Here is a 20,413-nt window from a genome sequence, read left to right as displayed (position 1 = left end):
CTGTACATTCCTTATTAGGCAAAGTGGAGTTAGCGTTGGCGTTTCTATTCAACGTGTTCATGAGAGAGAGAAAATGTGAGACATCACCGAAGACTAAGGAGGAATATTGAATTGATCACGACGCAATCGGAGTGTTAGTGGTTTACACGTGTGTTTACTGATGGTAGGGTGCGCGGTGTTGGTGTGAAACTTGACTCTGGATGATCAATAATACATATTACTGTACACCCTGTCTTTTGTTCTGTTATTGCCTGCAGCTGGCAACACGGGAAGAGTGACGGTAACAGACTTTGGACCCAGTTCACCGTTATCTGCTGAGATTACAATCATAACACAAATTGTGGAGCCTGTCAACGACCGCCCTGTCGTCGATTTGAACGGACCATTACTGCTCGGCTTAGACCAAACGGTGGAGTTTGTAGAGGAATCAGCGCAGGCAATCTACCTCACTCCTGATGCACAGATCTTTGATGTGGAGTTCAACACACTAGCAAATCTGACAGTTGTGTTTGACAGTGTATACCCCGGTGAAGATGTTATCAACTTTGTTGCTCCAAACAGCTTGACTGTGGCGACTGATGACGTAAGCACGGGCGGTATGAGGGTTATGCGCACTATCACTGCCCAGCCTGCGTCAGGACCTAATGCACCAAAAGCAGACTACTCGGAATTCCTGAGGTCGTTCACATATATCAACACTAATGATGAATTCACAGGAAGTAGAAGAACGGCTAGTGCCACAGCTCATGATGGAAAGAGTCCAAGTCGGCCGTCAGCCCTGACTATTAACCTGATCAGCACAAACGATGCTCCAGAATTTGAGCCACCAGCACCGAGGAGTATTAATGCGACTGAACAAGCATCTCCGGACACAATCCGGATACCAAATATTTTCCAATCCATTGTGACTGATGATGATTCAGCATCCGTGTCGGAAGTAACGGTTCGTCTGGATGGAATCAGGAATGATGGTGAACGATTGGCAATAGCCGAGGGATCTACACTTGGGAGCTCCTTCACTCTTAGTGGTGATTCCAATATGACAAGCCGTGTCTACAACCTAGCCATCGGTGGTGCGTCATTCATGGACACCAGCAATGCCATTCAGCTTATAGAGTACGTCAACATAGCTGATGAGCCATTGAATGGAGAGCGGACTATCTCTGTTGTCGTCAGAGATAGCATGGCAGGGCCCATCACTCCACTTAATCCATTCGGTGGAACATCTGCACCATTGGAAACATTCCTTTCAACAATTCCAGTCAATGACAATGCACCTGTGTTTACACAAATGCAATATGACACTTGTGCACCAGAAGGTGCAAGAGGTTTCACTGTCACCAGTAGCATCTCTGCAACAGATGCCGACAGCATCAATCAAGTACAGGACCTGCGATTCTTCTTCATCTGCCCTAATATGTCATTGAATCTCGGCTTGTCGGTCGATGGAATGTTGACCGAGTTGGAGGGTACAGCAGCTCCAGGAAGTGGTGGATCAGGAGGCGAGTCAGGAAGTGGATCAGGAATGGACACCCAAATGACTGTGTGTGATGTCTTTGGAATTGACAACACAACGGGTATTGTGACTTCATGTGACGGCGAACTTTGTGCTGTCCCCCGTCGTCTTCTTCATCCATCCATTACAATTCCAATGCGAGTAACTGACGGAGAATTCAATGGAACTGCAACTCTGAACATAACAATTGTAGAAGCCAATAATAATGCTCCAAGATTCACTGATAATGCTGGTGTGAGTGTGGATGAAAGCTTCCTTGGTGTCTCTGTGACGACCGTCATGGCTGTCGATGATGATGTGTTCCCCCCTAACAATGTCATTGAATACAGCCTCGTGGACACGTTCGATGGCCTCTTCTCAATTAATATGACTTCGGGAGAAATTTCAACCACTACTGGTCTAGACTATGAGAGTGTCTGTGAATACAACTTGACAGTTGTAGCTACAGATGGTGTTGGAGCTAATCCGGATTGTTTCTTTGGTGGAAGATTGACTGCAACTCGCCAGCTGATTGTGACAGTGAATGACGTGAATGAGTTTGCTCCAACTGTCCCAAATGCTGCTACAGAATCATTTGCAGAGGACACGCCTATAGGAACAACTATACTTGCGTTAACTGTTGATGATGGAGACACTGGTTGTCCAACAATTGATAATGATGGAGATGAGCTGACGTATTCCCTTCAACAGGATTCTCCACCTTTGTTTGATATTGATAACGAGGGCGTCATTACCCTGGTCGCTAGTCTGGACTTTGAAACAGCAACTATGCATACAGTCACTGTGGTTGTCACCGACACCGGAACACCACCCCGTAGCTCACCGTTTCCTCTAACTGTGAACGTCTTCAATGTCAACGATAATGCCCCTGTTTTTGGTCCAGATTCGTACACAGCTACTGTCAATGAGGCAACTGTACTTGCGGATGTATTGGTTTTCACAGCTACTGATGCTGATGGTACACTCAATGATCTGATATTCAGTCTTCAAGGCGAACCAACGAGTGTGTCTGTGGACCCAGTTACTGGTGCTTTGTCAATTATTGATACCAACCTGGACTTTGAAACTGATCCTGTCATCACATTCACAGCGTTCGTGAACGATTCAATGTTCACTGACACTGCTTCAGTTACATTGAATTTACTGGACTTGAATGATAATGTTCCAATGTTGCGAAACATTATGAACAACACATATACAATCAAGGACAGACCGATAGATTTGCAGCCCAATGCTATTGTCGTGGATAATGATGAAATTCACCCTATTGATCGACTTACCATTGAGCTTCCAGGAACTTCCGCTGTTGCACAGCGTTTGGCTTCTCCACTTCCATGTGACTGCACAGCCTCACCACTGGGCACATGTCCCAATGTCACTGCTCTCAATCTACTGACACTGATGACAGGCCCAGTTCCTGTTGACAATGGTATTGCTACTTTCAATGGACTAGCTAATACAGTCAGTATGGCTGAAGTACAGGCCAGCCTCGTCGAGGGCTTTGTACTCTCCACTTGCATTAGGATCAACACAACCGAATTTGGCTACCTGCTAACTATTCTGGATGGTTCTGGTAATGTTGCCTTCGCTGTGGAACCAAGACCAACTGGAGCTATTGCAGTCTCGTATAGAGTTGACGGAGCGAGGCAAACCTTTGAAGTTGCCCATCCATCTGCCGACTTGTTTGATGGGCTTTGGCACAACTTTGCACTCGAATTGCGATTCCCCCAACTTCGTCTTCACGTCGACAATGTACCACAGACTCCATTCGTACTTCTTCCTTCTCAACGACCCGATGGTTTACCAGATGATCATAGCGAGCTGATCATTGGTTGCCATAATGCGCAGTGCTTCCGAGGACAAGTGCGAGCTCTGGTTTTCAGAGTGGGAATCTCAAACTTGTTGCACTTTGCAGCTACTCCAGGAGCGTTCGATGGAACATCTTTCTCGTTTGGTGGTATGGCGGGCAATGAGAGACGAGTAGCTGAGGTTCACAGGCCTGGTATTCGTACCAACACAGATAGTTTTGAAGTTCATGTTGAATTTGAACTTGGCTTTGCAATGGGTGCTACAGGTACAGGTGGTGCGCTTGTTAGCTCAGGAAGTGCAGGTACGTGGGAGTATGGTGTGACTGTCGGAGCGGCCGCAGTTGGACAGGCAGGCTCAAGAGCCCGCTTTGAAACTTACCACCGTACTTGTGCTGGGTCATCAAATGGCCGTGTACGATCTGGTGGCGAGGCGTTCGACTTTGAATCAATGGGAGGGAACATTCAAACAGGAAGGCATGAAGTCTTAGCTCAATTCCGACCTGGTTCCGTAACTGTCACTCTTGATGGGACACTCACTAGAACGTTAAGCCTTTCCGCAGCTGAAGCACCATGCTTTGCTAACCCTATTCCATCTGATATTGACTCCCTTCTCCTTGGTGCGCATATGAGACTTGATTCAACTGGCACGGATAATCGCTTCACTGGTGAGATTTTCAAAGCTCTTGTCAGGGCAGGAACAACTACTGCAGCAGAGAAGGCTTGCCTCCAGGAAGGTTGTGGTGAGTGCAGATGTGGTGGGCGCTGTGACAATCTGCCCGTTTGTGTTGCAGGTGATCCAACACTGGGTTGTAGATTTGACATTAGTAAGTATGGCAAGTGTGGAATTGATGCCACTGATCTATTGCTTCTAGCCGGTTCGACATGTACTGATGGTGAGCAAATTCTTCAGACAACTGAAACAGGCCCGAACACATCTTTGGATGCTGGAAATACAGATCTTCCATCGGATTTCAGTGAGTTTTCAGTGGCAGCTTACTTTGAAATGGATCCATCTCGTGACGGCGGAGTGATTGTTGTTGTTCCAGGAGTGGTTGCAGTTTCGATCAATAACTCGTATGTCGTTGTGTTCATCTGTGTTCCCAATGAAGGGAATATTATATATGTACCACTCGAATTTGTCCTGACGTCAACTGTCAATAACAATATTCTACACCACATAGCAGTGAGTGGAGATGCCAACAACATTGTTGTGTTTGTGGATGGTGCCAGTCTTGGTACCCAAGCAAGGCCTGCTAATAGTGGAACAAGTATCACTAGGCGAATCTACTTTGCTTTCTGGCCAATGACAACGCATCCGCGGTTCGTTGGTACTCTGCGTGCAGTGACTCTAAGTAACAAGCCACTGAGTCAGTTTGATGTCTTGTGTGTGGAAAGCTGCGGCTCTTTCATCACTGTAGCTGACCCTGCTTCTGTCTCTCCCAATATCACCAAGATTGGCAATGGCAATGGAATGTTCAACACTGCAATTGATCTTGTTGGCAGGGAATTTGAGGATCGTTATGGTTCTGTCCTTCGCACTTTGCGATACTACAACTTGTTCTCTGAGCCTCAAAAGACACTACCATTTGATCAATCCCTCCGGATTGCTGTTTTTGATAATGGAGTTTCATCAGCTGCGGAAACATCCATCTCCACAATAACTGTGCAATCCGCTGGTACGCCTGTTATCCGTGCTGGTGATGGGGAGATCGACAATGTTGTTATTGTTGAAGGTGGAGCTCCAGCACAACTCGTATCTCCTCAAGTTGTAATTCTCTTACCAGTGGTACCTGGTCTTCAAGCCATTGTCATAATCAACAGTATTGAAGGTGGCTGTCCACTAGGAGAGAGTCTATCTTTGGATAGCTCCATCAGCAGTACATGTGCCAATCTGACTATTGTCAACAGTACTCAGGCAATTCTGTTGTCAGTCGATCCTCTGAACACTCTGAGCAATGCCGTGCGTGCACTCAGGTAAGACCTATTACGCATAGTATTAGGATTATATTTGCCCTTTAGAGTCCGTCCGTACAAATATCCACCATTGATGATCAATTCATGCACTCGAACATTCTTCACTCACTCAAATGTTCACTGAAATAGAGTACCTAGAAAGAAGACAAAGCGCTCCGACATGGTATCCTTGAGGTATCGCGCACAATGTTCCAGTCGCGGTAAAGCCTGATGTTTCTCAGTAACCAACTTGAAGTGACGGATGACCCCTTTTAACTGGCATGTTGAGTATTCCTGCATACTTAGCCAGCATAATACTAAAGCCAGTGAAAAAACACTGGACTGGCTTACTATGAGGGACAGTGAACTGGCTGGCAGAAACAGAGTTTGTGGGATAAGATAGCTCAGTGATAGATTCGCACCAGCTACATTGAGAATGGCCATGCCCTGGGATATTCGATGGAGGTGGGGTGAGACCTATTGGTTGGAAATGAATGTCACGCAAGCAGATCTGGTGCATTTGTTGCATATACACACAAAAATCATGGCCGGTAGATCAAGTGAATCCACGGAGAATGTGTTATGATAACCACCACGTTGACTTGCTCCACTGGGAGTGCAAAAAAACTTTTTAAAAAAGTAAAGTTTAAAACAATAGCATTTGACAATCAGCAATCAAGTGCAAATTGTGTAGCAGATAACAAGTGAGTGAACGAAATATGTGAAAACGCTATGTAGACTTCTGAACTATAACTTTACTTTTCCTGGTCAATAATAGAGCCAAAAGAACGTGTGCTGACTAGATCCTGAGGTTCGAACTTGTTTATGAAAAATACTCTACTCAATCAAACAGGCAGCCTTTTATCAGCAACTCAACTCCTATACTTAACTGATATCTACTCAGTACTGAATTTTACACGTATAATTATTGCTTCTCCTCTCCTGGCATGATGTAATCAGTGATCATAGCAACTGCAGTATAGCACCTTGCTCCAAACTGTACTGTGTCGGTGTCTCTGTAGGTACACATGCACTGTACCGAACATGGTCACCTTCTCCACCATCTTTACGTTGACAGTCGACATTTCAGTCCCGGGGGCGGCTTTGGTTGGTGGTACAACAAGTGATCCGGCCACCGTCAATATTACTTCAGTTGTAAGTTGCTTGTCTGTAGAGATACAAACTTCCTCGCTGTTCTGGATTAATGAAGACCTAGACTTTTATAGAGAGCAGTGCTTTCACGTGAATTTAATGATGATAGGTCAGGGATAAATACCATATACAGCTGATAGGTCAGGCATAAAGTACCATATACAGCAAGGCTAGTCTAGTTGATGGACTAGAGGAAAGGAAGTGATGACGTGAGCATGCCGCTGATGAGCTGAATACTGAGAGCCTGTTTGACCCCAGCAGGAACCACTTCAATGTAAGCTCCTTGCAGGGGCTTGGATACTTGCTTAGTAACCTTGCATGTGGACAAACACTGCGGTAGCTACTTTTCAGGTCTCTGGAGAAAGCTGTGAATGTAGCCCATGATTCTTGCTGACACCTCTCCTTCAGCATGTCTAATGAATACTTCGTCAACAAAAGCAAGCCGTTTGAATTAGAACATTTCACCTCTATGTGTATATTGAGTTATGTGATACTTTGCACTGCACTAGTTTTATATAATCCACTAGCACTGCCCACTAGCACTGTCTAAGGGGAAGTATGTGTTCCAATGTGTTCCGCTATAGAATAATGGCATCTGCGTTCAACTACAACCGTGCCTGAATGGTGCTACTTGCATGGAGCCAACCCCAGACACATTTGTGTGCAACTGTGTTGAAGGCTTCACTGGACCTAATTGTACTGTAAGGGTTTCATTGTACTTGGAATACAACTTGCTGTGTATTATAATTCTAATGCCGATGCACGCCTCTCCCCGCATATTCTCTATGCTAGCAATATGTTGTATTAAATCTCAATGCTATCAGAGGCTCTTGTTCAGTACATGTACAAGAATTAGAGGGTTGCTGCCCCCTCCCCCCCCCCCCCCCCCCACACACACACATACAGACCTTCCCTCCTAGTCACTTCACAGTCAAATCAGAGTGGGACATATACTGTCTTAAGACGGAATGTGTTTACATGCACTGGGACAAGGGCTGACTTGGAAGGATCTTGTTCATTCTCGTGCATTACTTTTGAAATGCAATTTAATTCATTCCCGTAGCTATGCAGAAGACGTTACTTTAGTAACGTCTGGCGCTAGCCAGGGTCCACACAGCTTTAATTTGGTGTTTGTTTGTGTGTTTGTTTGTTTGTGTCACGCCTGGCGCTATCCGTATCTGACGGCAAAAAAGCATAGGATGTTATAAATTTCTCAATTCTCCTATTTTTCTTTCAGGCATATCCTGGGATTCGAACCCGCACTATCGCCCTACATGCATTCCCCCATACACTTCGCATTCATACCCATTCTTCCAAGTTGCTTCACGTTATTATCTTGCGTTTGAAAGCCCTATTTGAATATTGCGGGCGGCCGGCTGTATGTGGCCAGCTGTGTTTGATGGTACGGTACGGTAGGGAGACGGTGTCGTATTACCCTCGATCGTACCTGTCCCGTACCTATCCCCTACCGTACCGTGCCATCAAAGACGGCTGGCCACAATGCATATTCAAATAGGGCTTTCAAATGCAAGATCACAATGTGAAACAACTTGGATGAATTAGTATGTATGCGAAGTGTATCGGGTGATGCATGCAGGGCGCGCCATAGTGCGGGTTCGAATCCCAGGTTATGTCTAAAAAAAGGATTTTTTTAAATGTTCGGTTAATGTTGGAGTTAACCGTTGTTAACAGTCACATACCATTGCTTCGCTGTTGGCCTTTATAACGGGTTGCATAACCCTCCTTACGTGTATGCACAATCTTGCTCTCTCTACATACTGCTGTGTATCATAGACATCACATGCCCACGCTCTGCGCATGCGCAGATTTCCTGCGCGCACAACAGAGCTTGCTGTCTTTCCAGTTTCCTTGCCTGCAGTCAGCTTTCAAATTCTGATCTTCTGATTTCTGATTTGAGTTTGCCTCCGTCCTGCTTCAGAGTGTCAGTCCTAGTTCTGCCGATTGGCTGCCGCCTTTAGTATTCGCTTTCCTTGTTCTCTCTCAGCTCAGTCCCGTCAGACTACGTGTCTTCAGCGGCCAGAGATTATTTGAGTATTATATTCTCACGATGGCTCGTTTCTCGACCAGAAAAAAGACGCCATCGGCCAGAGTGGCAGCTCAACCTTCGGATACAGGACGTAATGTGCGTGTGCGGCGAAATCCTGTTCGTCTTCAACCGCCCAGAACTCCAATATCTCCCCACTTGGATTCTGTTGTCTCCGACGTTGCGCCGTCAGTTTCTTCTGCCGCCGCCTTGAATGTGGTCCCTGATCCCGGGGCGGCAACTCAAACTTCGGCTGCAGGCAGTAATGCGCGTGCGAGGCCAACTCCTGTTCGTCGTCAACCAACCGGGACTCCATTATCCACGGCCTCTGTTGTCTCCGACGTTGCGCCGTCAGTTTCTTCTGCCGCCGCCTTGAGTGTGGTCCCTGATGTACTTGCTTCGGCTGTTTCTCAGGCCGTCGGCCAGGTCCTCCAGCCCCTGATGGAGCGAGTAGAGCAGTTGGAATCTGCTGCAGCCGTCGTGCCGCTTGTCAACTCCAGCTCCGTTCATGCATTCCGGGGCCATCTGCCGGCTGCTCGTCCGTCGCTCTCTGTACCTGATAAACTCCGCGGGCGAATTGAACGCGGCGAGTTTATTGACTTCGACGACCTCCTCCCGGACCAGCTGGGTGTGGAGCCCGATGTGGTCCAGCTAGCTGTGGGGGCCAACCGCTCTGTCCAACTTGTACAGAAGCCAACTCAGGCCCAGCGCCGCCATGTCCACGATGTAGCGTCATGGCTCGAGGCGTTTACTGTCTACACAAGAGTAATTGTCGCGGCGGCTCCAGATAGGGCGAATGATTTGCTGGCATATCAGGCCACTATTCTGGATGCAAATAACTCGTATCAGGTGGACGCATGGCTAAGTTATGACAGGCGTTTCCGGCGCGCCATAGCCTCCCAACCACTGTCGTACGACTGGGCTATCATCGACTCTAATTTGTGGCAGTCGTCATTCACCAGCCGTGGTCGCCCGCCATGTTCGCGCTGTTCTCTGGTGCACCCAGTGGCCCAGGCCCGGTGTCCCTTTAGACCAGGGCCTCCATCCGTCGGCGCTGGGAGTGGAGGTCCGCCGCAGTCCAGCGCGCCAACCCATCTTGGGAAGCCTATCTGCCGCAACTTCAACAAGGACCAATGCAACAACTCATTCTGCTATCGTGCCCATGTGTGCCTTCAATGCCGCGGGAAGCACCCAGAAATCAAATGTGGCAGGGGACAGTCCGCCACCTCAGCGTCTGCTCCGTAAACATTCTGTGGAGACCCCCATCAATGTACGCCGATTAGCCGGGCTCCTTAACCGTCATTCTGATCACTCCTTCTCTCACTTTGTGCTGCATGGGTTGTGTCATGGTTTCACGATAGGCCATTCTGCTGCTATATCTGGTGTTCATAGTTCTCCCAATCACCTGTCGGCTATTCGTAATATGCAGTATGTTTCTTCCTATTTGACCGAATGTTGTGAAGCTGGGCAAACAGCAGGTCCATTTCCGGAGCCACCCTTTCTGTGCATGCAGACATCTGGTCTGGGTGTTGTGCCGAAGTCCAATGGAAAACTTCGTGTGATACATGACCTGTCGTCTCCCGATGGCAGCAGTGTCAACGATGCTATACCACGCGGGCAGTTCAGCCTGCATTACGACTCCGTGGACACCGCAATTGCCGCCATTATGCGCCTCGGCAAGGGCTCCCTCTTGACAAAGGTAGATATCCGTAATGCATTTCGCCTGTGTCCCGTCGCCCCCTCGGACTGGCATCTTCTCGGGATCCGTTGGAACGGCATGTACTATTACGAGAAGGTCCTTCCATTTGGTCTCCGCTCCTCACCATTCATCTTCAACCAGCTGGCAACGGCTATCAACTGGGTCCTTGTCCATGTCGGCTCCTTGCCCGACGTAATGCACTACCTCGATGACTTCCTCGACATCTGCCCACCAAGCTCCTCCCTGGCGGCCAAGCACAAGGCCATCATCTTGGACTTGTTCCAGTTCTTGAACATACCTGTCGCCACAGAGAAAGTTGAGGGCCCTTCCACTGTCCTCACCTTCCTCGGTTTGGAACTGGACACCGATCGCTTGGAAGTGCGTCTGCCTCAGTCCAAGCTTCTGGCCCTACGTCGTTTAGTCTCTACCACCCTCGACCAGGGTTGCGTTCTCAAACGCGAACTCGCCTCCCTCCTGGGCCACCTCTCGTTCGCTTCCAGAGCAATTCCTGCCGGCCGTACATTCTTACGCCGCCTGTATGACCTCGACAAGGCCACATCTGAGATGTCATCTCACCGAATGCTGCACCTCTCAGCCTCAGCCAAGGGCGACCTGAGCTGGTGGCACCAGACTCTGTCAACATGGAACGGAAAGTCATTTTTCCTGCTAGAGAAGTGGATGCCCAGCGCTGACCTCCAGTTGCAAACCGACGCAAGTGGCACCATTGGATTTGGAGCCTTCTTCAATGGTCGCTGGTTCAGAGGTGACTGGTCTCCGCAGCAACTGGAACTAAGCATTACCTACAAGGAGCTCTTCGCCATTGTCGCGGCCTGCGCCACATGGGGGATCGAGTGGCTGCGGCTGCGTGTGGAGTTTCAGTGCGACAACCAAGCTGTCGTGGAGTGCCTGAAGACGGGCACGAGCCGGTCCCCTGCAGTCATGGCACTCATCCGCACCCTGTACTCAATCTGTGTGAAGCACAATTTCCTGATCCGAGCATCGCACCTGCCAGGAATTTCCAATACCATCGCTGATGCCCTGTCCCGGAACAAGATGGATGCCTTCAGGACCTTTGCTCCTACAGCTGCGGAGCGGCCTGACACCATGGTCCAGCCGATCACCGAGTAAGTGCAAAGACATTCACTTAGGATGCAGATAGCGTTCTTTGTCGATCCTACTCCACAATATCAGTCTGACTTTATGCCTCTAGAACAACGCTCTTGTGCAATACATACTTACCATCTATATTGGCTGTTATCACCCGCTATCTCCTCTGGCCCTAATGGGAATGTCGGCATGGGCACTCCTCCGTAACTGGCCTCTCGCGCACTACTATTAAACTCGCATGGGTCATAAACCGCTCCTGCTCAACGCAGGCCGACCCACCAACTCGCATGGGTCACAAACCGCTCCTGCTCAGCGCAGGCCGACCCACTTGGTCATATACAGCTCCTGCCCTCGGTAGGCCGACCACACGATTCGTTAACGCGCACTCAATTGAGGCCAGCTACTCTGCCCGACATTCCCATTCTTCCAAACTCACTCTCTTGTCTTTTGGTGTGTCGCGTCCTGCACGCGTGTGTGTCTACTCTATACTCTAGCATGGGGAGTAGAATGTTAAAGAATGTATAACATCCCTATGCTTTTTTTGTCTAGGTCATCAAGGCAAAAAAGCATAGCGTAGGGCCCTGAGCTTCCAAGCTCTCTCGTAGAAGAATAGGGGGTTTAACAACTAACCGATGTGCCTTGAGATAATGATATAAATACCAATACAAACCACCAATCTGTTCAGTTGCTTTTTGCTCTGAGCTGAAAATCAGTTTCATTGATGTTGTAAAACATTATTGACATGTCGGGTCAGGCACCCGTAGTCAAAACAATTTACAAGGGGCGAACATGGCCTTTTCAAATCAATGTGAACGCAAGCGGGATTTTCCTGGGGATGTTTCACACGTTTCGATTTGCACGTCTTGCACCGGACCGTGATACGAATATCTCTCCCTGTGTCCTTGTAGACGAACATTGACGACTGTATGGATATGCCTTGCAACAATGATGGAGTGTGCATAGACGGATTGAACGAGTTCCAATGCAACTGTATAGCGGGATTCACTGGAGATATTTGTCAGGTAATTATACTGTCAGGACACTATGATATGCCACTTGCTGGAAAATAGCCAAAGTCAATAAAATATAAATTGCAAAGTATTTCGATCATCAAATTGAGCCTCCATTGTATTGCATTGTATTTATGTACTTAGATGGGCAACCAGAACAGGCAAATTGCCCAATGACAATGGCACCACTGTAGAAAGGCGAATGAAGAGGAGATAAAAAAATGTCGAAGAGTACTTTGTACTCTGGCAAAGTACACCATTAACCTAGTGTTACAGTCCATGACCTCGTCCAAATCTACCGTACACGCCCGAATACAAGCCCCCCCCCCCTTCGAATAGAGTCCCCTCTCAAGAAAAGCCAGTCTGTCAGAGGGAATCGAAGTAATAAAGCCATGTCTCGTATAAAGGCCCGGGGCTATAATTGTTGAGGGTGCAAAGTCTGTACAATGCAGTGCAGTACAATGCAGTGCAGTACAATGCAGTGCAGTACAATGCAGTGCAGTACAATGCAGTGCAGTACAATGCAGTGCAGTACAATGCAGTGCAGTACAATGCAGTGCAGTACAATGCAGTGCAGTACAATGCAGTGCAGTACAATGCAGTGCAGTACAATGCAGTGCAGTACAATGCAGTGCAGTACAATGCAGTGAGAGTACATGAACCAGTGTACAGTATGCACATGCAATATGGTGCACTTATTGCACACAAATTGCAGTCACGGGTACCTTCCGTACAACGATCGAGTGCAGTCACTGCATGTACTGATCAGCAGGAATGGGGTGAAACAATATTTCTTTTAACAAATAAAGCCTCGTCTCGAATAGAGCCCTCTCTTAAATATAGCCCCCCCCCCCCCCTCAATGTGTCTTCTGGAAAAATAGAGCCCCGGGGCTTCTATTCACGCCTATACAGTAGATAGTCAATGACTACAACGTCCAATAAAAAACCACAAATTCCAGGACTCCTCACCAATCATGACAGACTCGAAGCCACAGGATCCATGCAACAGGCTGTTGTACACTGAAGCTCACTTGTAAATATTATGATCTCCATCTCAATCTGCGGACATCTCCATCACAAAATCCCGGTACAAGATCCACTTCCCCACAGATGTATCATTAATACTTTTGTTTGGGGTTGTCTGCTGGACAGCATTTTGGGACATACCGTATTGTCCCCAATAAATGTACAGTACTTTTATTTTTTCAAAGGTGACCTGTACTACTATAGGAGACTGTACTAGTATTGGAGACGTGTACTTTTATTGTTTCTGGGAAGATTGATTGCCTGGGTTGGGTGGCAAACAACTCGTGATAATGATGCTGTAAGGCTGTAAATACACCCAACCATGGTAAGAATCAGTGTACAAAGACACAATGACGATGAACGGGTAAGAAAAACGAAGTAAGGTGGGCCTGGTATATGTACCCCACTAATGCCCATCACATCATTCCGGCATGTACTATTATTAGAGACGTGTCCTTATATTTTCGATCCACACCCAACATGTACTACAATTGGGGACGTACTAGTAATGGAGACGTGTACGTTTAATGGGGAAAGTACGGTAAGTGCTGGCAGGGAGTAGGTCAGTTGGTAGGTGATACAGGTCTTCTTATACTGTATACATGGAATTGACTATCCGGCTAACTCGCATGGTGTTCTTAAATGTAAAAATACTCATATTACTTGTTTGATGTCAGCGGTCCTATGGGTGTGTGGGCATATGGGTGTGTGGGCATATGGGCAACTGCAGTTGTGCAAACAATGGCTTGGTGATATTGTTTGAAAGAGCTGTTGTTTTTGAATTTATTTGAAGTCGCAGCACAAACAGGTGGGAACACCTTCTTTGATACTAGTGAGCAACTTAGCACCATGATAAACAAAATGGGGAGAGGGAGGAAGGGAAAATAAGAAGAAAACAAAACAAAAAGCACGGGTTCGCGTACAGGGCGGGTCAAGAACCACCTTTCCGCTTCAGTGGGACACCACCACCCCATGATCACGTATCAGGAAAACCTAGAGAACAAAACCATAGCAAAATTTGCAAGACAGGTTTGATACTGAATGAAGCTGTCGAGGAAGCCGCTAGAAACATAGAATGGAAGATCACCTCCCCTGTCATCCAGTAGTGTATAGTAGGGTTTGGGGAATACATTCCACATCCATATCCTTGCTTAGACCCTCTGTACACTACAAGTATGTAGATAGAACATCCAGCACAAAATCACATAGAATCTAAAAGGCCGCTTTTCCCAAGCCTGCATTCCAACTATATTTTACATGCAGCATACAGGCCACCTTTGACCTTGAGCAGTTGTGCAAGTGGATGAGTGAAAGCAGGGAGTCGTACCAAAGTGTGTATGTATGTATGACTGCCTGGTGAAAATACGATGATACAGGAAAGTGTTATCTTGAACGAGGGTGCGCACCCTGCCTGAAAAGAAGAGTGGCCGCATGCCTCACAAGGCAAGTCATCTCTTGTCTTCCTCGTGGGAGGCGTGAAACATCGAGAATAGTTTTCTGCTGACATTTGACGTCTAGTCTTGATGGTTTTGACCAAACTGGGGAAGTATTGTTTTCTTCTTCTTCTGTTACTGGATCATGGCGTGTAATATATTATGTTTTTTTCAAATTTGTTCTATTCTTCAGACTGACATAGATGAATGCAGTCCAATGCCTTGCCAGAATGATGCAACATGCCTGAACCTGCTGAACCGGTTTGTATGTGAATGTCCAACCGGTTTCACTGGAGTTACATGTCAGGTGAGGAAACACTATTTCAATGCACCTTCATCCTTCAGTTGTACGACTTGAAGACTCCGACGCAGCATCTTATACCGTTACGGTCGAATAATGGGGGTAGTAGGCACACCCGGTGAAATGGCGGGAAATACACGCCTGCTCACACAGTGCTCACAAAGTCGCAATAGTTCTTGCAAGAGAGCGCACATTCCCTCATCCCGTCACCAGTTTCCGGCTGACGCCTAGTTGATACGTGGCTGATTGTTGTTTTTGGCAAAGCTGCTGTCTTGTGCCGTCACTCAGCACTTGGCACATAGATGATGACACAGCGACAACGTGGCCCCTCCTGAATACATCAGGCAATCTTGGGTGTCTTCCGTTGGAGTTGGACATAGTAGAATGGTTCAAGATTCTAATTCAGCATCGTGCTATTGTTATTGTGAGTCAAGCCAAGAAGCACAGTACTGTACAGTTGTTGGCGGTACAAATAAATTTAGGTGCTTCACTTTTCTGACAAACGTTTCTATTTTTTGCATTCTCGTTACTGTATAATCCTTGGCTCTCCATCCAAGACAAGTTATTGTGTTCTGTACTGACTGCCTTGCTGCGCTCTGTCTTGAACCTACCTACCCCTGGTGTGCTCCTGTTTATGCAGACCAATATCGACGACTGTGACCCTGACCCGTGTCAGAATGGGGCTACATGTGTGGACGGGGTTGCTGATTTCACCTGTAACTGTGTGACTGGATTCACTGGCGAAAACTGTGAGGTAAATGTGTAGCAAAGGCCTGTCTGTATCTTTGCATTCCTGTCCTTAAAAGAGTCCTCTAGGCACATCAGCGTACCATCCACAATGAAGGCAGAGGAGTCCATCAAACAGCCCCCACTATTTTTTACTGAATTCAGCCCGACAGCTTTGTGTAACAATGTATTTGGTGAGGTCGACGGAACCTTTCAATACTACCTTCATTCCAGATATGCCTCCAACGCATGTTCTAAATTGCTGACACATCCTTGGTCAATCGAACGTAGGTTCTATCATTCACATTTCAGTTTGTGTGCAGAGTACACGCAGCCAAGTGAGTATGCTAAATCCAAAGCAAGGACCATTCCCTGGGATAGAGCACTTTAATTTATCCAGCAGCTCCTGTTTCCGTAAACCTTTCTCCGGTTGGTGACAATGAATCTGGATATGCTCACAGTGTTTCGAAATAGTCGAACTGTTGCCATTCAGCTGCTTGTTACGCCAACAATAGGGCTTGAAAGTGATGACGTCAAAACGGCCAGGGAGTAGTAAGTTGACACCAGATTTCTATTTTTGGATCCACTAAGGTGTGACTTTGCTATTGCCTAAGTATGTGGGTGCATAGCAACCCACTCATGTCGCATGCAGGTGTGACTTTTATTTCGCCACCAGTTGTAACCCCGCCCCCAGTAGCCAAATCAGTCAGTTTCACTGGCTACATCACCATGCTGTGGGTAAGACCGCTTGAAATGTGCTTGGATCCATACAAAAACTGGATCCAAGTGGATCCAGTTTTTGAATTTTTGAAATTGTTGCTATGCTGTGACGTAGCACTTTCAAGCCCTATACTCTGCTTTCAATTCGCCATCTAAGTTCCGCTTGTGTAATTTGTGCCAGAACTGTACTCCTGCTGGTTTGGACAATAGGGCTAGCAAACATTTCTTCCTAGCCAGACCAGTGGCAGCCATTTCAATTTCCAATCTTCAACCAATTGTAACCAGTACAATGGTGTTGTATAGCGCAATCAACCTTACAGTTTGTAATATCAAAAAGTATTCTTTCCAGACCAAAGAGTGGTATATTTGATAACATTTAATAACGATAGAAATATTTACGATACTTCTCCAGACGTTTCGTTGTTTTGAACAACATCGTCAGTGGATAAAGAATGCCTTTGGTCTAGAAAGAATACTTTTTTGATATTACAATGAGAGTGAATAATCAACGGCTTGTCCACCAACTCTTACAGTTTGTAGTTGCACTTACCGGTTCTGCAACAGTTCAAAGCAAACATCCTATGGATTTGTTGCGATATCACGTATCCAGCCAGTTCATGATGGTTCAATGCACTGACTTAGGCAGTATGTACTGCATGGACGTTTTGCACTTGCAGAGATTTGCGTATGACCTGTGCAGGCTACGCACATAAGTCAATTTCGAACCTGTCAACAATCATCCGTTACGAAACCTTCATTGCAGCACGACTTTACAAATAGTCAATATCATAGTAGTATGTAACGTGTTATAATTATGTATCTTGCGAGAAAAGATGCAGAACATTGTGTTGGATTAGAATATCACAGTAATCCTGCCTATAATTACGGCCAATGGAATCCGTATTGTCCCTTCTTCCGTGTTTCATTCCCCCTTAGACCAATATCGACGACTGTGCGGATGGTCCATGTGAAAATGGAGCGACGTGCACTGACCTAGTTGCTGGCTTCAATTGCACATGTGCTCCTGATTTCACTGGAATGAACTGTGAGGTAAGACCTGCTTCCTCTCATGTTAACCAGTGGCAACTGCACTTGAAGAATATAACCAGACTAAATTTAACCTCAATCAAAATAAATTTCCTGGATTTTCCAGGTCATGACTTTGGCCTCCCTTGGCAGATTTCTACAATAATCGGCTTCCCCGAAAGTCTGTCACAAGAGGAGCACTCTAGGCTGATACTTGCTACCACCAGAGTCGAAACACTGATGCTACCACCAGAGTGGAAACACTGATGCTACCACCAGAGTGGAAACACTGATGCTACCACCAGAGTGGAAACACTGATGCTACCACCAGAGTGGAAACACTGATGCTACCACCAGAGTGGAAACACTGATGCTACCACCAGAGTGGAAACACTGATGCTACCACCAGAGTGGAAACACTGATGCTACCACCAGAGTGGAAACACTGATGCTACCACCAGAGTCGAAACACTGATGCTACCACCAGAGTGGAAACACTGATGCTACCACCAGAGTCGAAACACTGATGCTACCACCAGAGTCGAAACACTGATGCTACCACCAGAGTGGAAACACTGATGCTACCACCAGAGTCGAAACACTGATGCTACCACCAGAGTCGAAACACTGATGCTACCACCAGAGTGGAAACACTGATGCTACCACCAGAGTCGAAACACTGATGCTACCACCAGAGTCGAAACACCAGAGTGGAAACACCAGAGTGGAAACACTGATGCTACAGTTCGGCACCCTAGTTGTGATGCAAGCATTCCGACAGATATTGTCTGGTCCCCCCCCCCCCCTCGCACCAGCTTATTTTTCAAATTGCCAAGAGCCCGTGTGCGTAAGCGAGTCAAACTTGCGTAACATTCTGAATAGGTTCCCACATGACTGTACGCCCGGGAATATGTGTACATACCTCATTCAAATCTGAGCACGACGCTTGAAGCAGCATGTGGCCTAACTTGACTTTTTTCACATACCTCTGGAACGGCATATCGAGCGCTTTGGCGGTTGTTTCCCAGCCTTACACAGGCCATGCAATAAGAATTCATGGTCGTTCTGATAATTATAATGTCCTGAATCTTCTTCAACTTGTAGTTCCGTGGTCCTGCTTTCTTTTCTATAAATTCAACCTATTCATTTGGGGATTGGTATCTCAGCCTCTTTTAGGGCAGACTGACTGATTGACTGACTAACTGACTGACTATATTATAGAAAGCCAAGACTGAAAAAATGAAATAAAACTTTCCAAAGTGATAGCAGTATTACAATCAGGATTAGTGTAACCACTAATTGGTGGTGAATAGGTCCACTAACACCTCTATCGGCTTAGGTCCACTAACACCTCTATCGGCTTCAAAGGTCCTTTATGCAGAATACCCAAGTCGTGCCTCACAGTTCCTACAATACTCACAGCAGAACTCAGCCAGTGATAGAACCAGGATTGGAGGTGGGCCATGTTTTCGCTCCAGCATAGTTGGCGATACAAAAATGAGATATTATAGATGAGATCTGCCAAAGTTGCACTTGTGAATGGTGGGTAATGGCAGCTGATGGCTTCACTATGTGTGCTCCTGGTACTTGATAATTATCATCTCTACTCTCTACCTACTCTTTGCTGTTCTGTAGACACAAATTGACGACTGCGAACCGGAGCCGTGTGAAAACAGTGGCACTTGTATTGATGGAATCAATGCCTTCACTTGCAACTGTGACGCTGCATTCACGGGTGATCGTTGCCAGGTCAGTACATGACTGCCTGCATGCTAATACACCCATGCAATGCCTGTGTCTCAAGAACTGCGGGCCTAGTTGTTAAGTGCGGAGAGAAACATTCTGGGGGTGTAAGGTTTTTCGAAACCTGATTTAATTTCTTCATGTGATGATGCAAAAGACTGTGACCGGTTTCCCCCATGCTTGTCTTTGTTCTACTCTAGACTGAGGTGAACGAGTGTGACTCGATGCCATGTCAAAATGGTGCCACGTGTGTTGAAGGCATTGGATCGTTTGAATGCCTCTGCCCTGGCGGCTTCACTGGAGTAACCTGTGAGGTGAGATGTGTTCCAATTCACCAAGCTCTTTGCACTGCTGAGTGTTTACTGTACCCATGGCCCACAATTATCTGGGAGCCCGTGGCCTGACACGAGGGAAACATGGATGCAGACAAATGTATTCGAGATCTTTGTCCTGTTTGTGGCGCACCTGATCTACTCACCTCCCGCCAATTTAGGAGCTGAATCTGCACCCTCATTGTTGAGGGTGGTAGCGTTCCTGTGGATGGAGTAAAATTAGGTTGGGCCAAGTGCCACACAAACCTTGAATATTTGGAACATTTTATTTGCTGGACTATAATAATTATCATTTCTCCTATTTGCAACTACGTGCCGATGGCCAACACTGAGTCAGTAAACGTGTGAGCCGGCTTGGAAACAATTCTAGTACACCTAGAAGTCAACTTGTGTGGCTACTGTAGGTGTCATACACATTATGGTGTATTCTTGAAACTTTAAAAGGGCTACACCAGCAATCAATCAATGTCAGGTATCCTCAGGCTATCCTATTTGCAGTGGTTCTATGAGTGCCAATCTAATGCTTCCTCGATCAATATGCCTGCTTTTAATCCTTTTATTCCCTCAGAGTGACCTCAACTTCTGCACACCCACCATATGTCAGAATGGAGGCACTTGTTTGGAGGGTGATGGCGTAGCGATCACATGCGATTGTGCGGCTGGGTTTACAGGACAATTTTGTATGGTGAGTTTTCCTAACTCCACCACCCGGTGTAACTCAGTGCACATGAGCAGCAGCGGTAATACCCAATGGTCACTGGTTAATGTTTTGGTCAAATACACAAGCTACATTGCCCAGCCAACGACTTTGCTGTTG

General features: G+C 46.8%; 1 protein-coding gene across 1 annotated transcript in view; it reads left to right on the top strand.

The window, feature by feature from the left end:
* LOC135809695 (uncharacterized) overlaps positions 1-20,413 on the top strand; it is a 93,648-nt gene that overhangs the window by 55,731 nt on the left and 17,504 nt on the right. Inside the window, exons 28-37 of the mRNA XM_065323108.1 lie at positions 258-5,298; positions 6,300-6,432; positions 7,014-7,130; positions 12,188-12,301; positions 14,942-15,055; positions 15,690-15,803; positions 17,432-17,545; positions 19,157-19,270; positions 19,465-19,578; positions 20,165-20,281. Coding sequence (XP_065179180.1) covers positions 258-5,298; positions 6,300-6,432; positions 7,014-7,130; positions 12,188-12,301; positions 14,942-15,055; positions 15,690-15,803; positions 17,432-17,545; positions 19,157-19,270; positions 19,465-19,578; positions 20,165-20,281 — 6,092 coding nt within the window. The remainder of the gene's footprint in view (positions 1-257; positions 5,299-6,299; positions 6,433-7,013; positions 7,131-12,187; positions 12,302-14,941; positions 15,056-15,689; positions 15,804-17,431; positions 17,546-19,156; positions 19,271-19,464; positions 19,579-20,164; positions 20,282-20,413) is intronic.

This window comes from Sycon ciliatum, chromosome 2 (assembly GCF_964019385.1).
Source record: "Sycon ciliatum chromosome 2, ocSycCili1.1, whole genome shotgun sequence".
NCBI lineage: Eukaryota > Metazoa > Porifera > Calcarea > Leucosolenida > Sycettidae > Sycon > Sycon ciliatum.
The sequence above is the reverse complement of the archived record's forward strand: the minus strand, read 5'-3'. Positions and strand labels throughout refer to the sequence as shown.